General features: G+C 42.5%; 1 protein-coding gene across 1 annotated transcript in view; it reads right to left on the bottom strand.

Moving 5' to 3' along the window:
* Positions 1-18,840, bottom strand: part of LOC127007217 (hemicentin-2-like) — a 41,771-nt gene that overhangs the window by 4,382 nt on the left and 18,549 nt on the right. The window contains exons 4-6 of the mRNA XM_050877927.1: positions 17,024-17,101; positions 9,490-9,622; positions 5,992-6,048 (exon numbers count right to left, since the gene is read on the bottom strand). Coding sequence (XP_050733884.1) covers positions 5,992-6,048; positions 9,490-9,622; positions 17,024-17,101 — 268 coding nt within the window. The remainder of the gene's footprint in view (positions 1-5,991; positions 6,049-9,489; positions 9,623-17,023; positions 17,102-18,840) is intronic.

The raw sequence follows: 18,840 nt of genomic DNA, 5'->3' as shown, positions 1-18,840 counted from the left end.
GAAGGGGGAAAGGGAGGAGAGGAATAAAGGAATGAGAGACTGGTGGATGGGTAGCTAGGTTAATAAATAGAAAGAAAGGGAAGCAAAGGGAAATAAATAAAAGAAGGAAGGAAAAAACGAGGAAGCTGAACTTTTTTTGAAGGGGCTTGGGAGAACTAATTGGGGACTGAGTGACTGGGGAATAGGTGGAGGGATGGATGGGGGATAGAATAAGAAATGGGTGGAGGAGAGAAGTAAGAGGAGAAGGTGAAAGAACAGACAGTTGGTGGAGAGAATGAGGGAGTTAGAGACTGAGGGCCGATTTCAAAGCCGTCGTGCGCGCTCCCTAACTAACGCTGCCAGATTGTCTTACTCAGCCTTTTATATTTACCGACTTCCGACCCAAAAACTGTCTCGTGGACCCTAATAAGGAGATTCATTGATAATTATCTTTAAAATAGCTAATTCCTGATGTTTCTTGGCAATTGTTAGGCGTCAGAAATCGGTCAATACTATGCTCTGAGTACGATAATCTGGCAACGGTGGTGGTAACAGGCATTACCATCACCTCGATCCGCTTTCACACTTTCGTTGTTTTCGTGGTGCTGGTGCCGATGACGACCAAACGTAGGCGCCTGATTCGGTAGCGTTGGTATGCCGGAGCGGCGGGACATGTAAACACTGCATCAGCTGAGCGGAGGATTATGAAGGATAAATGTGAAAAAGTAAACCTAAAAAAAATAAAAGTGAAGAATAACTATAAAGAATAACTGTGAAGAATGAATATGATGAAAAAATGTAGTGTCTCGCTGGAATACACCGCTCAAATCTGCTAAAAGCCTAATATTTCCTCGGCATTACAGGCGGAATCATGGTGACAAGTATTGAATTTCTATTAGTTAGCAGATGTCATCAAGGCAGACTCTTCACCTATATTCACTATATTTGTTTTTCTCATATATTCTTCACACGTAAGTTTTAGCAGACCTCACATTTATTCTTTACATAATACGGCTGATTTCATTGTATGTATGCCTTATGCATACATAGGCTATTTAGAATAATTCGAGAGTTTGGCCAAGTAGGCATAACATGAGAATAATGGTGACAAGTATTGACGTTCTCCCTTCTTTTTCTTGTGTACTTTTGCAACAATAAACCATCAAATAATCAAATTTAAGTTATCAGCAGGGCGTTTGCAGGTCAGTAGGTGAAGTGAGTTCATGTCATTCAAATTCTTCAATTTTTTTTTTCATATTACCATTGAAGCCGTGCAACGTGTTGCTGTATTGTTTGATTTTTTTTTTTACATTTATTAAAATAAATAATGTAACTACTTGAGAAAAAGAATTTGTTATTTGCTAATAAATTGCATTGGTAAGCTCCACTTGGGAGCGCCCCCCCTGCTACCAGGTCTGCGTTACCAAAGGTTCTAATCTCTGGTACTGATTGATACGAACAAACCCTCGAAAGACGATGTGAAATCAGATTTCTTGTTGGTGGTGGCGACCGCCGCTCATTGGTAACGATCAAGACAAAAGAAAGTGACTGTGAAATCGGCCCTAGGAGTATGGGCGTAAGGGTGAGAATGGGTGAATGAAAGAAGGAGGAGAAGGAGGAGGAGGTGAAAGGAGGGAGCAGAGAGTTATAATAGGTGTTTAGTGGGGCGAATGAAGTATATGAGACTGGGGGAATGGGTGAAGAGATGGGGTAAGAAATGGGTGAATAAAAGAAGGAGGAAGAGGAGGAAGAGAAGGAGGAGGAAGTGGAAAAAGGAGGAAACTGAGAAGAGAAGGCTCTGGTAATTTGAAAAGAAAAGAATAATTAGGACCCTTGAAATAGGTTACTGGGATGAAAGGAAGACGAGGAGGAGGAGGAGGAGGAGGAGGAGGAGGAGGAGGAGGAGGAGGAGGAGGAGGAAGATGATTAATGGATAGACGGGGAGAAAAATGAAAATGAAAAAAGGAAAAAGATAGAAAATGGACGAACGAAAATAATGAAAACAAAATAGGGTGAGAAATGAAATAACTAATGAATGGATGAAGAGAAGGAAGAGGAGAGAAATAGGAAAGAGAGAGAGAGAAAGGAAGAACTAGAGAAAATAAAATCATTGAGATAGAAAATGATAAAAATGAATGAAAAAGAGAGAAAGTAAAATAGAAAAGTAAGGAACTGTCAGATGAATGAATAATGGGAGGAGAAAGAGCGCGGGAAAGGGTGGAGGAAAGGGAAGGAATAAAAAAAGCAAGTAAATTATGAAGAATGGAAGGAGATGGAACTAAGAGAGAGAGAGAGAGAGAGAGAGAGAGAGAGAGAGAGAGAGAGAGAGAGAGAGAGAGAGAGAGAGAGAGAGAGAGAGAGAGAGAGAGAGAGAGAGAGAGAAGAGCTTGGACTGAAGTTGGAGAAAAGCAAAAAAAAATAAAGGAGTCGTTTTTTTTATATATATTTTTGGTTTTGGCTAAATTAATCACTAATTAGTATTCAGTCAGTCAGTAACTCAACCAGTCAGTCAGTCAGTCAGTCAGTCATTCAATCAGTTATCTACCAAGTCAGTCATTTAATCAGTCAGTCAGTCAGTCAGGGTCATCCATCCATCATTTATTTAATTTCCAGCCCTATTCTGTTTTTCATTATTTCCTTTCCTCCAATTCTTTTCTTTTTTCCATTTCTATTTCCCTTCTCCACGCTTATCCATTAGTCCACTTCCACTTCCACTTCCTCCATCTCCCTCCCTTTCTCTCCTCCTCCTCCTCCTCCACCATCGTCCAGTCAGTCAGCCAGTCACTCACTCACTTCAGGGGAGCCTTAAGAAAAAAAGTTAATTGATAGCCAGATTTTTGAGTGCGTCTTGTTTTTTTGTTTTCATTTTTTGTTGTTTTGTGATGTCAGCTGTGATGGAGCCTCTGTGATGCTGTCTCGTGGTGCTGACAGGTTCTGTGTGTGTGTGTGTGTGTGTGTGTGTGTGTGTGTGTGTGTGTGTGTGTGTGTGTGTGTGTGTGTGTGTGTGCTGGCCCCCCCTCCGTCCCCGTTCTTCCTCCTCCAAAAATAAAAGGAAAAATAAAAGAAGAGTTATTTTTAAGTGTGGTTAGATGATGTTTTTTTTTTTTTTTTATTCTGGTTTAATTTTTGTTTTTGGGAATTGGTTGTCGCTCTTAATGTTTTTTTGTTTTTATTTTTATTTTCTATTTCTTTCTTTTCTTCTTTTTTTCTTTAGTGATGTGTTTTCTTCATCTTTCCTGTTTTCTATCTTCATCTTTTTCTGCCTTTTTTTGTCTCTAATGTTTTTTTTCTTTTCCTATCTCATTTCTTATTCTTATTCTTATTCTTTTTTCTCATTCTCTCTCCCATTTTCATTTTCTTTTGCCTCAGTCTCTCTCCTTTATCTAATTAACTAAACTTTGCATTAATTCTCTTCCTTCTCTTCTCTTTTCTCATTCTCTTCCTCCTCCTCCTCCTTCTCCTATTCCTCCTTCTGCGTCTCTTCTTGACAACCACCTTCCTTCCTTCCCTTTTTCCTCCCTACTTCCTATCCTTAATTCTTTCCTTCCTTCTTCCTCCGATTTGCCTACCTCACCCAAACTCATTTCCTTCTCTCTCTCTCTCTCTCTCTCTCCAACATTCTTCCTTTCTCTTAGCATCAATCTATCTCATGCCTGACTCTCCAAATTCCTGCTTCCTTCTTTTCTTCCTTCATCTAATTTTCCTTCCTTCTGAATTCCTTCCCTTCTTTATTCATGCATAAACTCCTTGCTATCTTTTTCGCTTACTTCCTGATTTCCTTTTCTCACATTTTATTTTTTATTTTTCTTCACTCCATCCATCCATTCATCCTTCCTTCCTTCCTTCCTTCCTTCCTTCCTTCCTTTCTTTCTGCCTTCCCTTTCTTGTGTTTCCTTTTCTTGCTTGGCACACCGGTTAACCTTATCGACTTGTCATCCTTGTGGTTCCATGATCGACTCCCCGCCCTCTCCTCCTCCTCCTACCACACGTTATCTACTTCACTTAACATATTCATCATAACTTGACGAATACGCCCCGCCCCTTCCCACTCAACGGCTACCGACCAATGGCGTGGCTGCTTTCCCTCTCTCTCCTAAAGCTCCACCAATCACATGCGTCTGGAGGGGACAAGGGGCGGGGCTTATACCTTACCCCGCCAGAGATATGTCTTTGGGTACTACAGGAGGAGGTTATGTATGAGCCCCGTATTGTCAGATGCTTGAGGCTCCTACAACAACTATATTCAAAGTCCACAAAGGAGATTAGTCGGGTTCTCATGATTGTTTTCAAGATCATAGCGCAGAGGCCTTGTCAAACTATCACTAGGGTCATGAGACTACCCATGGAAATACCCACGACCTCTTATAATGTCAGTTACTTTATGCATCAAAGTTTGGCACGCAGTCCTAGAGAAAAGAAAATCATGGAGGTAGAATATGATAAAAATAAAAGAGAGAGAGAGAGAGAGAGAGAGAGAGAGAGAGAGAGAGAGAGAGAGAGAGAGAGAGAGAGAGAGAGAGAGAGAGAGAGAGAGAGAGAGAGAGAGAGAGAGAGAGAGAGAGCTATTTCCAAAGGCCATAAAAAAGATGAGTCGGGTTCTCAGGAGTGAAGTCCATGGTGCAGCGGCCTTGTCAAACTATCGCTAGGCTCATAAAACTACCCATGGAAATACCCACAAGCTCTACGAAAGCCTTAACAAATATGTCTTGTTATGTAAACCCACGGAATGTTTGAGGATATGGACCTGGGACAACATTACGTAACCATTATTATGTCTTTTGGTACTAGGAGGAGGAGGAGGAGGAGGAGGAGGAGGTTATGTATGCGAGTCAGCTGTGGAATAAGACCATTTTTGTAGCTCACATACAGACAAAAGGTGCTTATAGTAATGGTTGTAGTGGTTCTAAGGAAGGAAGAAAGGAAGGAAGGAGAGGTAGAAGAATGGATGGTAGATAGGAGAATAGGGATGGAAGGGATGTACATTTTTTTATCCTTCCTTTCTTTACTTCTTCCTTCCTCCTTTTCTTATTTCCTTCCGTGCTTCCTTTCCCATCTTCCGTTCTCTATTCTTCCTTCCTTCCTTCCTTCCTTCTTTCTTTCTTTCTTTCTTTCTTTCCTTCTCTCCTCCTTTCTTCAATCCTTCGTTCGTTCGTTCGTTCGTTCCTTCCTTCTTTTCTTCCTCTCTTTCTTTCTTCCTTTCTTCCTTCTCTCCTTCTCTCCCTCTCTTCCCTTCCTTCACTACAATATTTCAGTATTTACTCAGCAGAAAAAAAAAACATCGACATTGCTTGATTTCACTTAGTACGCAAACATTACACTTTTCTTCCTCTTCTCGAATAACAATCTCAACCTTTTAGCATCAAATAAAAAAAAAATCAAGAATGAAAAGCAAGAAAACTTAAATAATTTTCCGGGCAATTCAGTTTCTTTCTTTTTCTCTCTCTTTTTTTTTTTTTTAAGCCCAGCAATGTTTTCTTTCCCTTTTATTTATTTACCTTCGTCTAACATTTATTACACACACACACACAAAAAAAAAAACCCCGCTCACCAGATGCACTATTTTCTTTTCATTAATAATTCCGTACCGAGAACCAGCGCCCGTTTTCTTTTGTAAGGGAAAGAAAGAAAGCGGTTTAGCGTATACTTACTTAAGAAGAGAGAGAGAGAGAGAGAGAGAGAGAGAGAGAGAGAGTCAGTACATCAACGTAGACAGACAATAAATGAAGGAAGAGAGGGAAGGATAAATAAGTGGAAGGGAGAGGAGGAAGGACGGAGGAAAGAGAACATTAGGAGAAGAGAAATGAAGGCAATGAACAGAACAAGGAAGAGGAGGAAGAGGAGGAGGACGAGAAGGAGGAGGAGGAGAAGGAGGAAGTGGAAGAGGAAGAGGAAGAGGAGGAGGAGAAGGAGGCGGAGGAGAAATGAAACTGTTAATGAATATGTAACAGGTGGAGACCGAGAGAGAGAGAGAGAGAGAGAGAGAGAGAGAGGGGGGGGGGGGGGGGGCAGTACCTTTCTCTCCTGCGGTGGGCGGCATCTTGTAAAGTCTCCCGTCGAGGAATCGCTTGTCTGTCAAAGAAAATGGGAAACGCTTGAAAAAGTTAGGTTCGAAATGCTGCTACTACTACTACTACTACTACTACTACTACTACTATTGTTATTATTGTTGTCATTGTTCATTTATCACTTTATTCATTTATTGCTTCCTGTGTGTGTGTGTGTGTGTGTGTGTTTGTGTGTGTGTGTGTGTGTGTGTGTGTGTGTGTGTGTGTGTGTGTGTGTGTGTGCTATATTCGATACAGGTCCTAAATTCTCCTGACTCAAGAAGTTTTCAGAATTTTCCCATAAGCTAATCCCTTTTTTTGGTAGTGGTCTTTCTTTTCTTTCTTTCTTTCTTTCTTTCTTTCTTTCTTTCTTTCTTTCTTCTTCTGCTTCTTCTGTTTATTCTGCTTCTTTTTCTTCTTCTTCTTCTTCTTCTTCTTCTTCTTCTTCTTCTTCCTTTTCTTTTTCTTTTTTTTCTATTTCTTTTTCTTCTTTTTCTTCTTCTTCTTCTTCTTCTTTTTCTTTTTCTACTTCTTTTTCTTTTTCTTTTTCTTCTTCTTTTTTTGCCTTATCACAATCTCGTTTTCCTCATTCCATTTATTCCTTCTCCTCCTTCTCCTTCTCCTCCTCTTCCTCCTCCTCTTCCTTCTCCTCTTCCTCCTCCTTAAAAGGTATGCTCATCCTCTCGAGAATGCAGGGTCTTCCGGAGGTGAGAGGGTGGGGGGGAGAGGAGGAGGAAGAGGAGGAGAAGGAGGAGGAGGAGGAGGAGGAGGAGGAGATGCACGAAAATGCTGTTTAAGGCTTTTGTTTTATCCAGACTTGACCGTATCTTTCTTTCTTTCTTTCTTTCTTTCTTTCTTTCTTTCTTTCTCTCTGTTTTTTCTCTTTCTTTAATTTTCTTTGTTTCTTCTTTTTTTCTTTCTTTCTTTTCTTCTTTCTTCCATTCATTCTTTCTTTGTTTCTTCTTTCTTTCATTCTCATTCTTTCTTTCTTTCTTTTTTTCTTTCTTCCTTTCATTCTTATTTTGTTTTTTCATTTTCTTTCTTTCATTAATTCTTCTTCTGTTTTCTATCTTTCTTTTATTCTTCCTTTCGTATTTCTTTGTCTTTTTCTTTTATCACCTTTTTCTTTTATTCATTCTATTCGTTATCCTTTTATCTTTATTTCCATGTATTTCTATGTCTATCTCTCTATCTCTTCTCCATCTGCCTCTCTTTCGCTCCTCTTTTATCTAAATATGGAAATTCTAACATATTTTGATTTTATGGGGGATTATGTATCGTAAGCTACCTGTGTCTTTTTTCCTGAGGCATCTATTTTAAAGCTTCACATTGCATTTCCTTCCTTCCACTATCATCATATCACTGTCAGACTATGATTGCTCGGGGCACTATCACTTCTATTTCATCCTTGTTTCATATTTTTAACCCGGTAGCAGCGACGGGCCAAATTTGTGGCTTTACCGTGTAGCAGCGAAGGGCCGAACTTGTGGCTTTACCGTGTAGCAGCGAAGGGCCGAACTTGTGGCTTTACCGTGTAGCAGCGAAGGGCCGAACTTGTGGCTTTACCGTGTAGCAGCGAAGGGCCGAACTTGTGGCTTTACCGTGTAGCAGCGAAGGGCCGAACTTGTGACTTTACCGTGTAGCAGCGAAGGGCCGAACTTGTGGCTTTACCGTGTAGCAGCGAAGGGCCGAGCTTGTGGCTTTACCGTGTAGCAGCGAAGGGCCAAACTTGTGGCTTTACCGTGTAGCAGCGAAGGGCCAAACTTGTGGCTTTACCGTGCAGCAGCGAAGGGCCGAACTTGTGGCTTTACCGTGTAGCAGCGATGGGCCAAATTTTTGCCATGATTACCCCCCCCCCCTCCAAATAGATGATACATAAACTGATCACAAATGCGTTGATATATTTTATGAAATGGTTTATGTGAGTGATGATTTTTTCTCATTTCTCTTTATTAGAGGGAAGAGCCTTTAACATGATCCTCGCAGCTACCGGGTAAATTTCTATCTCTCTATCATTATTTATGTATCTATGCATTAAAATCTCTATCTATGTATCTCTATTTATTTTTCTCTTCTCTCATATTTCAACCACTTTCCGTCTCTTCCATCTGCGTTTTCTCATATTTCTCTTTTCCTCTTTGTCTTCCTTCTTCTCCATTTCTCTTGCCTTTGTCTTCCCTCCTTTCTTCCGTCTCTCCTCACCTTCATCTAACAGTGCTTACCTGTGCATCTACCTTCCCTTCACCTTCTCTCCTTTCACTTTCCCCCTTCCTCCTTCCATTCAATTATTTCATTCCTTTCCCTACCTTCCTTCCATTCTCAGCCTGAGTATTCCTCTCTCTCTCTCTCTCTCTCTCTCTCTCTCTCTCTCTCTCTCTCTCTCTCTCTCACTCTCACACACACACACACACACACACACACACACACACACACACACACACACACACACACACACACACACACCAATAAATGTGTTTTCCACTACCATATCTAACCTTCATCTACATATTCCCCCCCTAACCCCCTTCTCTCTCTCTCTCTCTCTCTCTCTCTCTCTCTCTCTCTCTCTCTCTCTCTCTCTCATGTAATAATCAAAAGGCCATCCGCTTGGGTTCATTAATACATTACATAATTATTATCTTCCGGGTTCCCTACTTCATTGTCATGCATATTTTTTTTCTATATAGTTCTGCTCTCATTTTATTTTTCACCTGGTTGCTGATTTGTGGATGAGTGGTCGGGAGAGGGAGCTAATGGTTTGGAAAGAGGGGTGGGGGCTTGATTAATAGCCACCTCCACACACATACACACACTTACAACTCCAATGTACACACACTCACACACGTACACACATAAGTACACAAAGAGGCAACAAGCTACACAGATACACACACGCACACACACACACACACATACAGGTACACATGATAAGTAGACTCTAAGGGACACCCTCTTCAATAATAGAAGTAGAAACACAAACACACAAACGCTGGCTTGCCTTTTTCTTCCCACACAGGTAACTCCCTCCCCCCTTAAACAAACACACTTACACACATCTGCGTCCCTCTAATAAAACACACACTGGCAAAGTCACACATATATATATATACATAAAACACACTCTCTCTCTCTCTCTCTCTCTCTCTCTCTCTCTCTCTCTCTCTCTCTCTCTCTCTCTCTCTCTCTCTCTCTCTCTCTCTCTCTCATATTCCTCCCCTTTACCTATTTTTTTAGTTTATTTCCTTTTTTATGTTTTTCTCTTTCATTTCCTTCTTTCCCTCCCTCCCTCTCCCTCTCTTTTTTCCCTCCTTTCTTTCTCCCTTTCTCCCTTCCTCCCTAACTTCCTTTCTTCTTCTTTCTTCTCTCCTTTCCTTTCCCCCTTTTCCCGACACACTCATCCTTCCTACCTATCATCAATTATTTTTTTCTTCCCTCTCACACCTGTCCCTCTCGCTCCCACACTCACCTGTCACGCTAAGATACACATCCCGCACAATCTTGGGGTCCGAGTTCACCTGACACGTGTACCTGCCGGCGTCTCGTGGCTGGCTGGTCTGTATCTGTAGTGTCCAATCATCTGTCCGGGGGCTGTGGAGAACCTGGGAGGGGGTGGAAGGCCTGGATTAGCTTTTGTAGTGGATGGGATATGGTTTGAAAGGGGTGGAGTCTGTGGATTAGCTTATACGTGAAGTGGAAGGGGTCTATATGGGTTGGAAGATGTGGATTAGTTTTTGTAGTGGATTGGATAGGGTCTGGATGGGGTGGAGTCTGTGGATTAGCTTATACGTGAAGTGGAAGGGGTCTATATGGGTTAGAAGATGTGGATTAGTTCTTGTAGTGGATTGGATAGGGTCTGGATGGGGTGAAAGGTGTGGATTAGCTCTTGAAGTGGAGTGCACGAGGTCTGTTTTGGGTGGAAGATGTGGATCAACTCTTGTAGTGGATTGGATAGGGTCTGGATGTGGTGGAAGATGTGGATTAGCTCTTGAAGTGGAGTGCACGAGGTCTGTATAGGGTGGAATATGTGGATCAACTCTTGTAGTGGATTGGATAGGGTCTGGATGGGGTGGAAGATGTGGATTAGCTCTTGAAGTGGAGTGCACGAGGTCTGTATGGGGTGGAAGATGTGGATTAACTCTTGAAGTGGATCGGATAGGGTCTGTATGGGGTGGAAGATGTGGTGTATCTCTAATAATGGAATGGATTGGGTCAGAGGGGGTGGAAGAAGTGGATTAACTCTTGTAGGCCAGTGGATGAGGTCTGGAGAGGGTGGAAGCTGTGGATTAGCTCTTCTAGTGGATCAGAGAGGGTCTGGACGGGGTGGAAGATATGGATGAGTTCTTGTAGGTCTGAGGATAAGGTCTGAAGAGGTTGGAGGCTGTTGATTAGAATTTACGTGGAGTGGATGAGGTCTGGATGTACTTTACGTTGCTGCGGATGAGAGAAAATAAGGAGAGAAAAGATAGATAGAAAGAAAGACAGAGATAAATGGAAATAAACAGAACTGATAATAAGGAAACCAAGGAAGGATGTTATGGTGTGATGTGGGAGGTAGGATGTGATGTGGATGCAGTGTGGGCCGATGTGGATGAGCGTCAAGGAGTGGATGGTATCTGGATGCATTGTAGGCTGCTGTGGTTAAAGTTAAGGATGTGGGAGATGTTTGGATGTGTAATGGAAGGTTGGATTTGATGTGGATGTAGTTTGGGCTGGTGTGGATGAAGGGAAGGGTGGATGCGTGGGTGTTGGAGGCTAGGAGAAGGGTTGGCGTGTATAGTTCCATGTGAGTGAAGTAAGGTAAGGTAAGGTTAGGTAAGGTTAGGTTAGGTTAGGTAAGGTAAGGTAAGGTTAGGTAAGGCAAGGTTAGGTTAGGTAAGGTAAGGTAAGGTTAGGTTAGGTAAGGTTAGGTAAGGTAAGGCTAGGCTAGGTTAAGTAAGGTAAGGTTAGGTAAGGTAAAGTTAGGTTAGGTAAGGTAATGTAAGGTGAGGTTAAATTAAGTTAGGTTAGATTATGTTAGGTTAGGTAAAGCAAGGTTAGGTTAGATAAGGTAAAGTAAGGTAAGGTAAGGTAAGGTAAGGTTAGGTAAGGTAAGGTAAGGTAAAGTAAAGTAAGGTTAGGTCAGGTAAGGTTAGGTTACGTAAGGTAAAGTAAGGTAAGGTAGTCAGGTAAGGTATGGTAAGGTAAGGTAAAGTAAAGTAAGGTAAGGTAAAGTAAAGTAAAGTAAGGTAAGGTAAAGTAAAGTAAGGTAAGGTAAAGTCAGGTAAGGTCAAGGTTGGATCACACTTTGCATATCACATTACCTTAATTATTTACTTTCTCTGTCTCTCTCTCTCTCTCTCTCTCTCTCTCTCTCTCTCTCTCTCTCTCTCTCTCTCTCTCTCTCTCTCTCTCTCTCTCTCTCTCTCTCTCTCTCTGTCTGTCTGTCTGTCTGTCTGTCTGCCTGTCTGTCTGTCTGTCTGCCTGTCTGTCTGTCTCCCTCTCTCTCTCTCTCTCTCTCTCTCTCTCTCTCTCTCTCTCTCTGTTTCTCTCTCCGTTCCCTTTCTCTTGCCTTTCCCTCTTCTCCCATTTAATCCAAACTCACTTTTATAATTTCCTCCCTCTTCTCTTTTCCATTTCTGCTTTTGTTTGTATTGTCTTCATGAGCTTGTTTTATTTACTGTTTTTTTCTCTTTCTCTCTTTTATGGATGCAATGCTGGTGAGGGAAATGGTAGGTAGGATTACGCGTGACACACTCTCTCTCTCTCTCTCTCTCTCTCTCTCTCTCTCTCTCTCTCTCTCTCTCTCTCTCTCTCTCTCTCTCTCTCTCTCTCTCTCTCTCTCTCTCTCTCTCTCTCTCTCTCTCTCTCTCTCACTGGATGTAGTATGTGTGTATCTATATGTAAGGAGAGATGCGGAAGCCTTAAAGTGGAATGGATGGGATGTGGAGGTGAGAGGTGGTGATGGTTGTGGTGGTGGTGGTGGTGGTTCTGGTAGTGGTGGTGGTGGTGGCAAGATTATAATGGAGAGGTGGGCGTGACAGTTCCTATGAGAGAGAGAGAGAGAGAGAGAGAGAGAGATGAATTAAGACATTAAGGAGGAGGAGAAGGAAGAGTCAAGGTAGAGAGGAGGAAAAATGGGGAAGAGGAAGAGTAATGAGGAGGAGGAAGAAGAAAAATGATGGCAATTAAATTAGCTTAGAGGTAGAAGGGAGTAGAGGAGAAGGAGAAGATGAAGATGAAGAAGAAGGAAAAGAGAGAGAGGGAAGAGTAAATGAAGAAAGGGAAAAAGGGAGGGAGCTTATAGCACTGAAGACGATGGGAATGAAGGGGAAGAAGGGAAAAGGATGAAGGGAAAAAAGGGAGGCAGGAACGAAGAGAAGGGAAATGGAAGGATAGGAAGAAAAATGAAGAAGGGTTCTCAGACAGGAGGGGGGAGAGAGAGAGAGAGAGAGAGAGAGAGAGCGCATACCGCCATATATTTAAGTGAACAATACATAGTGAACACATACATACATACATACATACATACAGACAGACAGACGAACTGACAGACAAAGAGACAGACAACCAGACAGACAGACAGACATAGCCAGACAACCAAACAACCAGACACACACACATACAGACACACAGGCAGACAAACAGAGAAAAACAGACACATAAAGAAAATGGGAAACGATAAACCAACTTAAAATACAACAATAAAACCAACACACACACACACACACACACACACACACACACACACACACACACACACACACACACACACACACACACACATACACACACAAACACAGGCCTCGTCAATAACCAATAGAGTGACACCCTCCCCTTCTCCTCCTCCTCCTCCTCCTCCTCCTCCTCCTCCTCCTCCTCCTCTCTACCCTCCCCTTTCCCAACCCACTGAATTACCAACACGACACCACCACCACCACCACCGCCACGCGTTCCTCCTGCTTTTGTTTTCTCTCTAAAACCACACTTTTCTCTTATTCTTTCTCTCTCTATTTTGTTTTTAATCTTTTATTTTTTGTTATTTATTTTTTCGTGTTTTGTGTGTGTGTGTGTGTATTTTGTGGCTCTGTTAGGGAGAGGGAACACATTTTTGATCCTAGTGTTATCCTTTCTTTGTTATTATCATTGTTATTGTTCCTGTTATCATCGTTATCATTATCATTCACATCATTTTGCAGAGAGAAGGATACGAACTTGAACTTGTTATCATATTTAGTGTTATCATCGTCATCATCATCATCATCATCATCAAGTAAATAATAATAAAACTTAAACTAAAAGGTTACAAAGTTGAAATACTCCTTCGGCTTACGCACCACCTCCAGTATCATCAACTTACTTTCATAACAACGATCAAGTAGAAAAGTTTTACATACAAGAAAGTGGAGAAAACAATGACTAAAGAAACATAAAACCCACTTCTCAATACTTAAGGGACAGACTTCTTAACGGCAAGGTTGAGATAAAAGAAGAAAAAAAATAATGTCGATGAAGCAGCAGGAGCCGTTGGTAGTTATGGAGCAGGAACGAGAAGGGAAAGAGACCGACTCGATTGGGAGACTCGATTGGGGGAGAGGGTGGGTGGGTGGGTGGGGGAAGGGGGGAAGGGCACAGCATCCTCCAAATAAACGGACTAGGGCAAGGAATACAAGGTGGAGGTGGAGGTGGTGTTTATGGTGAGGGTGGGGGTTATTTTGGTGGTGGGTGACCGTAAACTCTGCAGAAGTGAAATGGACTATTTTTTTTACATCGTTTAAACATCTTTTATTTTTCGCTATTGGGATAAGGTATGATTTCCACTTGTTATTTTCATTGTTATTAGTATTTTTGTTATTATTACTATCACAACTACTATTGCTGCTTCTACCACTACTACTACTACTACTACTACTACTACTACTACTACTACTACTCCTACTACTACTACTACTACTGCTTCTTCCACCACCACAACTACTATTACTACTACTACTACTACTACTACTACTACTACTACTACTACTACTACTACTACTACTACTATTGGTTCTAATCATAATCATCTTCTGTTCGTAATTAAACAAGCCAGTGCTGGAGGGAAGTCACGGTGTTGGCGTTGCGTTCGCTTAGGGTGCGTTCCGACTTTGCATTTGCGCGCTTTGCTTAATTAAATGTATCGATGCCATTAACCTGTGTGGGAGGAGGGGGGGGAGGGGGTTGTGTGTGTGTGTGTGTGTGTGTGTGTGTGTGTGTGTGTGTGTGTTTTATATGTTTGTTGTGTATGTGTGTGTGTGATTTTACTACTACTAAAACCACCACCATGATTATTACTACTACCACTGCAACTACTACTACTACTACTGCTACCAATACTACAAATTCCACCACATAACTAGAAAAAATATATATTCAACCTTCAATTTCTCTCTACCACCACCACCACCACTACGTCTACTGTCACCAATACTACCAATTCCACCACATAACTAGAAATATATACACTCAACCTTTCTTTTTTTTCCACCCCCACCACCACCACCACCACCACCACTACCACCACCACTACTAGGCCTAAACTTTAATTCCCATCAGCGAACACTCCCGCCAGATTATTCAAGCTTGATCAATATTTGCCACTCATTTGGTGTTGCCTCTTGACACATTTCAAGGGCACTTCTCCGTTCACCTCCGTTCCTTCCTTCCTTCCTTCCCTCCCCTTTTTTACCCTCGTCCTTCCTCTCCCTTCTCTCTTTCCCTCTTCTCCTCTCACCTCCCTTCCTTCCTTCCTTCCCCCTTCTTAACACCTGTCCCTCTCCCTCCTCTCTCTCACCTTCCTTTCTCCCTTCCTTTCCTCCCCTTCTTAACCCCCGTCTTTCTCTCTCTCTCTCTCTCTCTCTCTCTCTCTCTCTCACCTCCCTTCCTTCTTTCCCTCCCCTTCTTGACCCTCGTCTTTCCTCTCCCTTCTCTCTCTCCCTCTTCTTTTCTCACCTCCCTCCTTAGATTCAAGTCTTCAAGTATCTGAAAAAAATCAATAACGTCGATTACTCCAAATTCTTTGAACTGCAAACCAACCTAAGAACTAGTAATAACGGTTTCCCTATTCAATCTAGTCGATGTAACACAGACATTGGAAGGAGTTTCTTTTCAAACCGAGTCATTCGCCATTGGAACAACCTTCCTTCAGAAGTAGTAAATGCGAATACCATCAACTCATTCAAATATAGAATCGACCGTCACTTCGCTGCGTCGGGAGTAAACTGAATATCGAGGTGCTTTCATCTGCTCCTCAATATCGAGGTGCTTTCATCTGCTCCTCAAGCCGCAAGTAGCTGTCGAGCAGATTAAATCACCAAAGCGGGCAACCTCGTAATGAGCCAATAGGCTTTCTGTTGCCTGCATTTCCATGTTTCCATGTTTCCTTCCTTCCCTCCCCTTCTTGACCCTCATCCTTCCTCCCCCTTCTCTCTCTCTCCCTCTTCTCATCTCGCCTCCCTTCCTTCCTTCCTTCCTTCCCCTTCTTAACCACGGTCCCTACTCTCCCTCCTCTCTCTCTCCCATCCTCAACCTCTACCATCCTCAACCTCTACCTTTCTATCTCCCTCTCTGTCTCCGGTCCATATCCTTAAACGTATCGGGCTCCCACAACGATTATTTCCCAAGGCCATAGTGAAGATTAACCGCGCTTTCATGGGTGTTTTTATCGTTCGAGATGCAGAAGTCGGGTAAAAATATCACTGGGGTCACAAAACACTCCATGATAATCCCAGCGACTTTCACGAGAGGCTCTTCAAACAGGGGAACTGAGGGGCGCATATGTTTAAAAATACGGGCTTCTCTCTCTCTCTCTCTCTCTCTCTCTCTCTCTCTCTCTCTCTCTCTCTCTCTCTCTCTCTCTCTCTCTCTCTCTCTCTCTCTCTCTCTCTCTCTCTCTCTCTCGTAATGTATCTTTATATCCAGGTGTATCAGTTTGTTTATTTATCCGTGAGTCTTCCTGAGCTTCTTTGTCTGTCCATCCATCTATGTATGTATGTATGTGTGTATCTCTCTCTCTCTCTCTCTCTCTCTCTCTCTCTCTCTCTTCTCCGCTCCCCTTCTTAACCTCCCCTTTTCATCCTCTCCTCTCCCTTCTCCTCCTCTCTGCTACCCATTCCCTCGTCCCCGTCTCTCTCTGTCTCATATGTTTTTTTTGTTTTGTGTTGTTCTTTCTGTGCGCGTGGTATTATCATTATGTTTTTCTACTATTATTATAATATGTTAACAGTGGCTATTCTGTATTACGTATTTAGTGTAGCAGCCGGTGCACTATTAGCATAAATGAGTGTGCCCGTGCTAATGTTAATATCATCGGTCCTGTTTAAATTAATTATGTATTAATGCTAATTATAGAAAAGCGGAAAAACCTGACAGTAGTAAAAGTAGTTCTCATCATTTTTACTTTCTCTTTCTTCTTTTTTTCCTCCTCCTCTTCCTCCTCCTCCTCATTCTCTTCCTCCATCTCCTCAACGATATCTAAATCGGACTAAAATTCTACACACCGAAGTTTGCTGACGACACCAAAATAGATGACACGTCCTCTCGATGGCCGATGCGTAGTAACTTATATTATGCAAACATTTTCCTACACTTGTTGTTCTTCTATTTTTAATGTAAATATCAATCGACTAGAGACGAATTCGCATTTAAGGTCACCCCCCTCCCACCCGAATGTAAGATTTTTTGTTTTCATTTTTGTTAATTTTTGTTTTTGTTGTTGATGCTTGTTGTTGCTTTCATTCACGTGCCTCCCTTATACTCCATATTCTTGTTTTTCCCTATAAAACACACACACACACACACACACACACACACACACACACACATACCCCCCCGCCACACACACACACCATTCCCCCCAACACCGACCCCCCATACAATCCCCCCATATCCCTCATATTCAACCTCCATAACCCCCCCCCCGCATGCCCCCCCCCACACTTCAACTACCCTCACCTCCCGCCGCTAGATGGCACCACCTGTTCACTCACCTGGAAGCGCTGGTCGGCCGTGTAGGTGATGAAGCCGACCGTCAGGATGTGCAGGTCCCGCGCCCTCATCCACGTCACCTGGCGGGGAGGGAGAGAACCAGGGAGTGAGCTAGTTAGAGGTAGAGTGAGGAAATCAGGGAGGAAAAGAAGCAGGGAGAAAGTTAGAAGGGAGAGAAAGGAGGGATCCAGGGGGTGAATTAGTTAGAGGCAGAGTGAGGAAATCAGGGAGGAAAAGAAGCAGGGAGAGAGCTCGAAGGGAGAGAAGGGAGTGAATTATGGGGAGGAAAAGAAGCAGGGAGAAAGTTGGAAGGGAGAGAAAGGACAGACCCAGGGAGGAAAGTAGATGGGGGGGAGGGAGGAAAACTGGAAGGGAAGGGAGAAAGAGAGAGAGTTAGGAGATGGGACGTGAGAAGGATTGGAGATAAGGGAGAAAAGCAGAGAGATTATTAGGAGACAAGCAGGGAGAGAGTAAGTGGAGTGAGGAAGGGAGAGAGGGAGAAAGAAGGTTAAAGGGAATGTGAAGAGGGATAGAAGTGGATGAAGGTGGAAGAGGAAAGAAGGAAGACAAAGGAGAATATGAGTGGGAAGGAAGGAGTGGAAGAGAGACAAGGAGTGAAAAAGGAGAGAGAGAAAAAATCCTAGATAAGGGGTTGCAGGAGTCCAGGTTCGGTTTGTTAGTATGTGGGTTGGGGCAAAGGGGGGGAGGAGGGGTGAGGAGGGAAGACCAGAGGAAAGAGGAGGAAAGGAATAAAAAGAAAACATGGGAAGTGACGTTATGTTCAGAGCCAGGAAGAGAATATGTAAACGGAAGGCAGGAGGAAGAAGAGGAGGAGAAGGAGAAAGAGGAGGAGAAAGAAGAGGAAGAGGAGGAGAGAAATTGTGTTAAGGAAAGTGGCATAAAAATGAAGAAAGGATTTACTGTTGAGAGAGAGAGAGAGAGAGAGAGAGAGAGAGAGAGAGAGAGAGAGAGAGAGAGAGAGAGAGAGAGAGAGAGAGAGAGAGAGGAGAGAGAGAGAGAGAGAGAGAGAGAGAGAGAGAGAGAGAGAGAGAGAGAGAGAGAGATGGAGAGTGATATGTGGAGAGAGGTGGAGATGAGTGGGATTGTGGTGGTGGTGGCGGTGATATGCGCAGGTAACAACGTAATAAATGAGAGAGAGAGAGAGAGAGAGAGAGAGAGAGAGAGAGAGAGCTAATAATAATAATAATAATAATAATAATAATAATAATAATAATAATAATGATAATAATAATGATACACCCGTACGCTAAATCTTTACCTCATGGTCGTGACTTATAATCGTATTCGTAAATGAGGTTGCTGCAGAATTCTCACAACGGGTCGGTAATTACACGCGTTTGTCGTACTCATTAACTACCTAATTACGAAGGAGAGGGAGGCAAGAGGTCAGCAGTCCGGGTTTGCATTTGATCTCTTTAACATATTCTGATTTGCACAAACATTCCTCGCTCACATTTTCCACGTAATTTCTAGGAATAATTTTTTCGTGAAGTCAGTATTTGCGAACGTCACTTCAAATCATCATTGAGAGAGAAGAGAGCTGAGACCTATTATTTTTATCAATTTTTCTTTTTAGGCTTCTTTTTTTATAGTTTCAGCGGGCTTTCTTTAATGTTTTTGTTTATTTTTGCTCTTGAACTGCTTCCGAGCTGAGACATTATTTTTATCTGTTTTTCTTTTTAGGCCTTTTTTTTTTTAGTTTCAGCGGGCTTTTTTTTAAAGTTATTGTTTATTTTTGCCCTTGATCTTCTTCCAGTCAGGAGATCACTATTTGCGGATGTCAAACCAAAAATAACTA

The sequence above is a fragment of the Eriocheir sinensis genome, chromosome 34, assembly GCF_024679095.1.
Source record: "Eriocheir sinensis breed Jianghai 21 chromosome 34, ASM2467909v1, whole genome shotgun sequence".
Taxonomy (NCBI): Eukaryota; Metazoa; Arthropoda; class Malacostraca; order Decapoda; family Varunidae; genus Eriocheir; species Eriocheir sinensis.
This window is presented reverse-complemented; position numbering and strand designations above follow the sequence as displayed.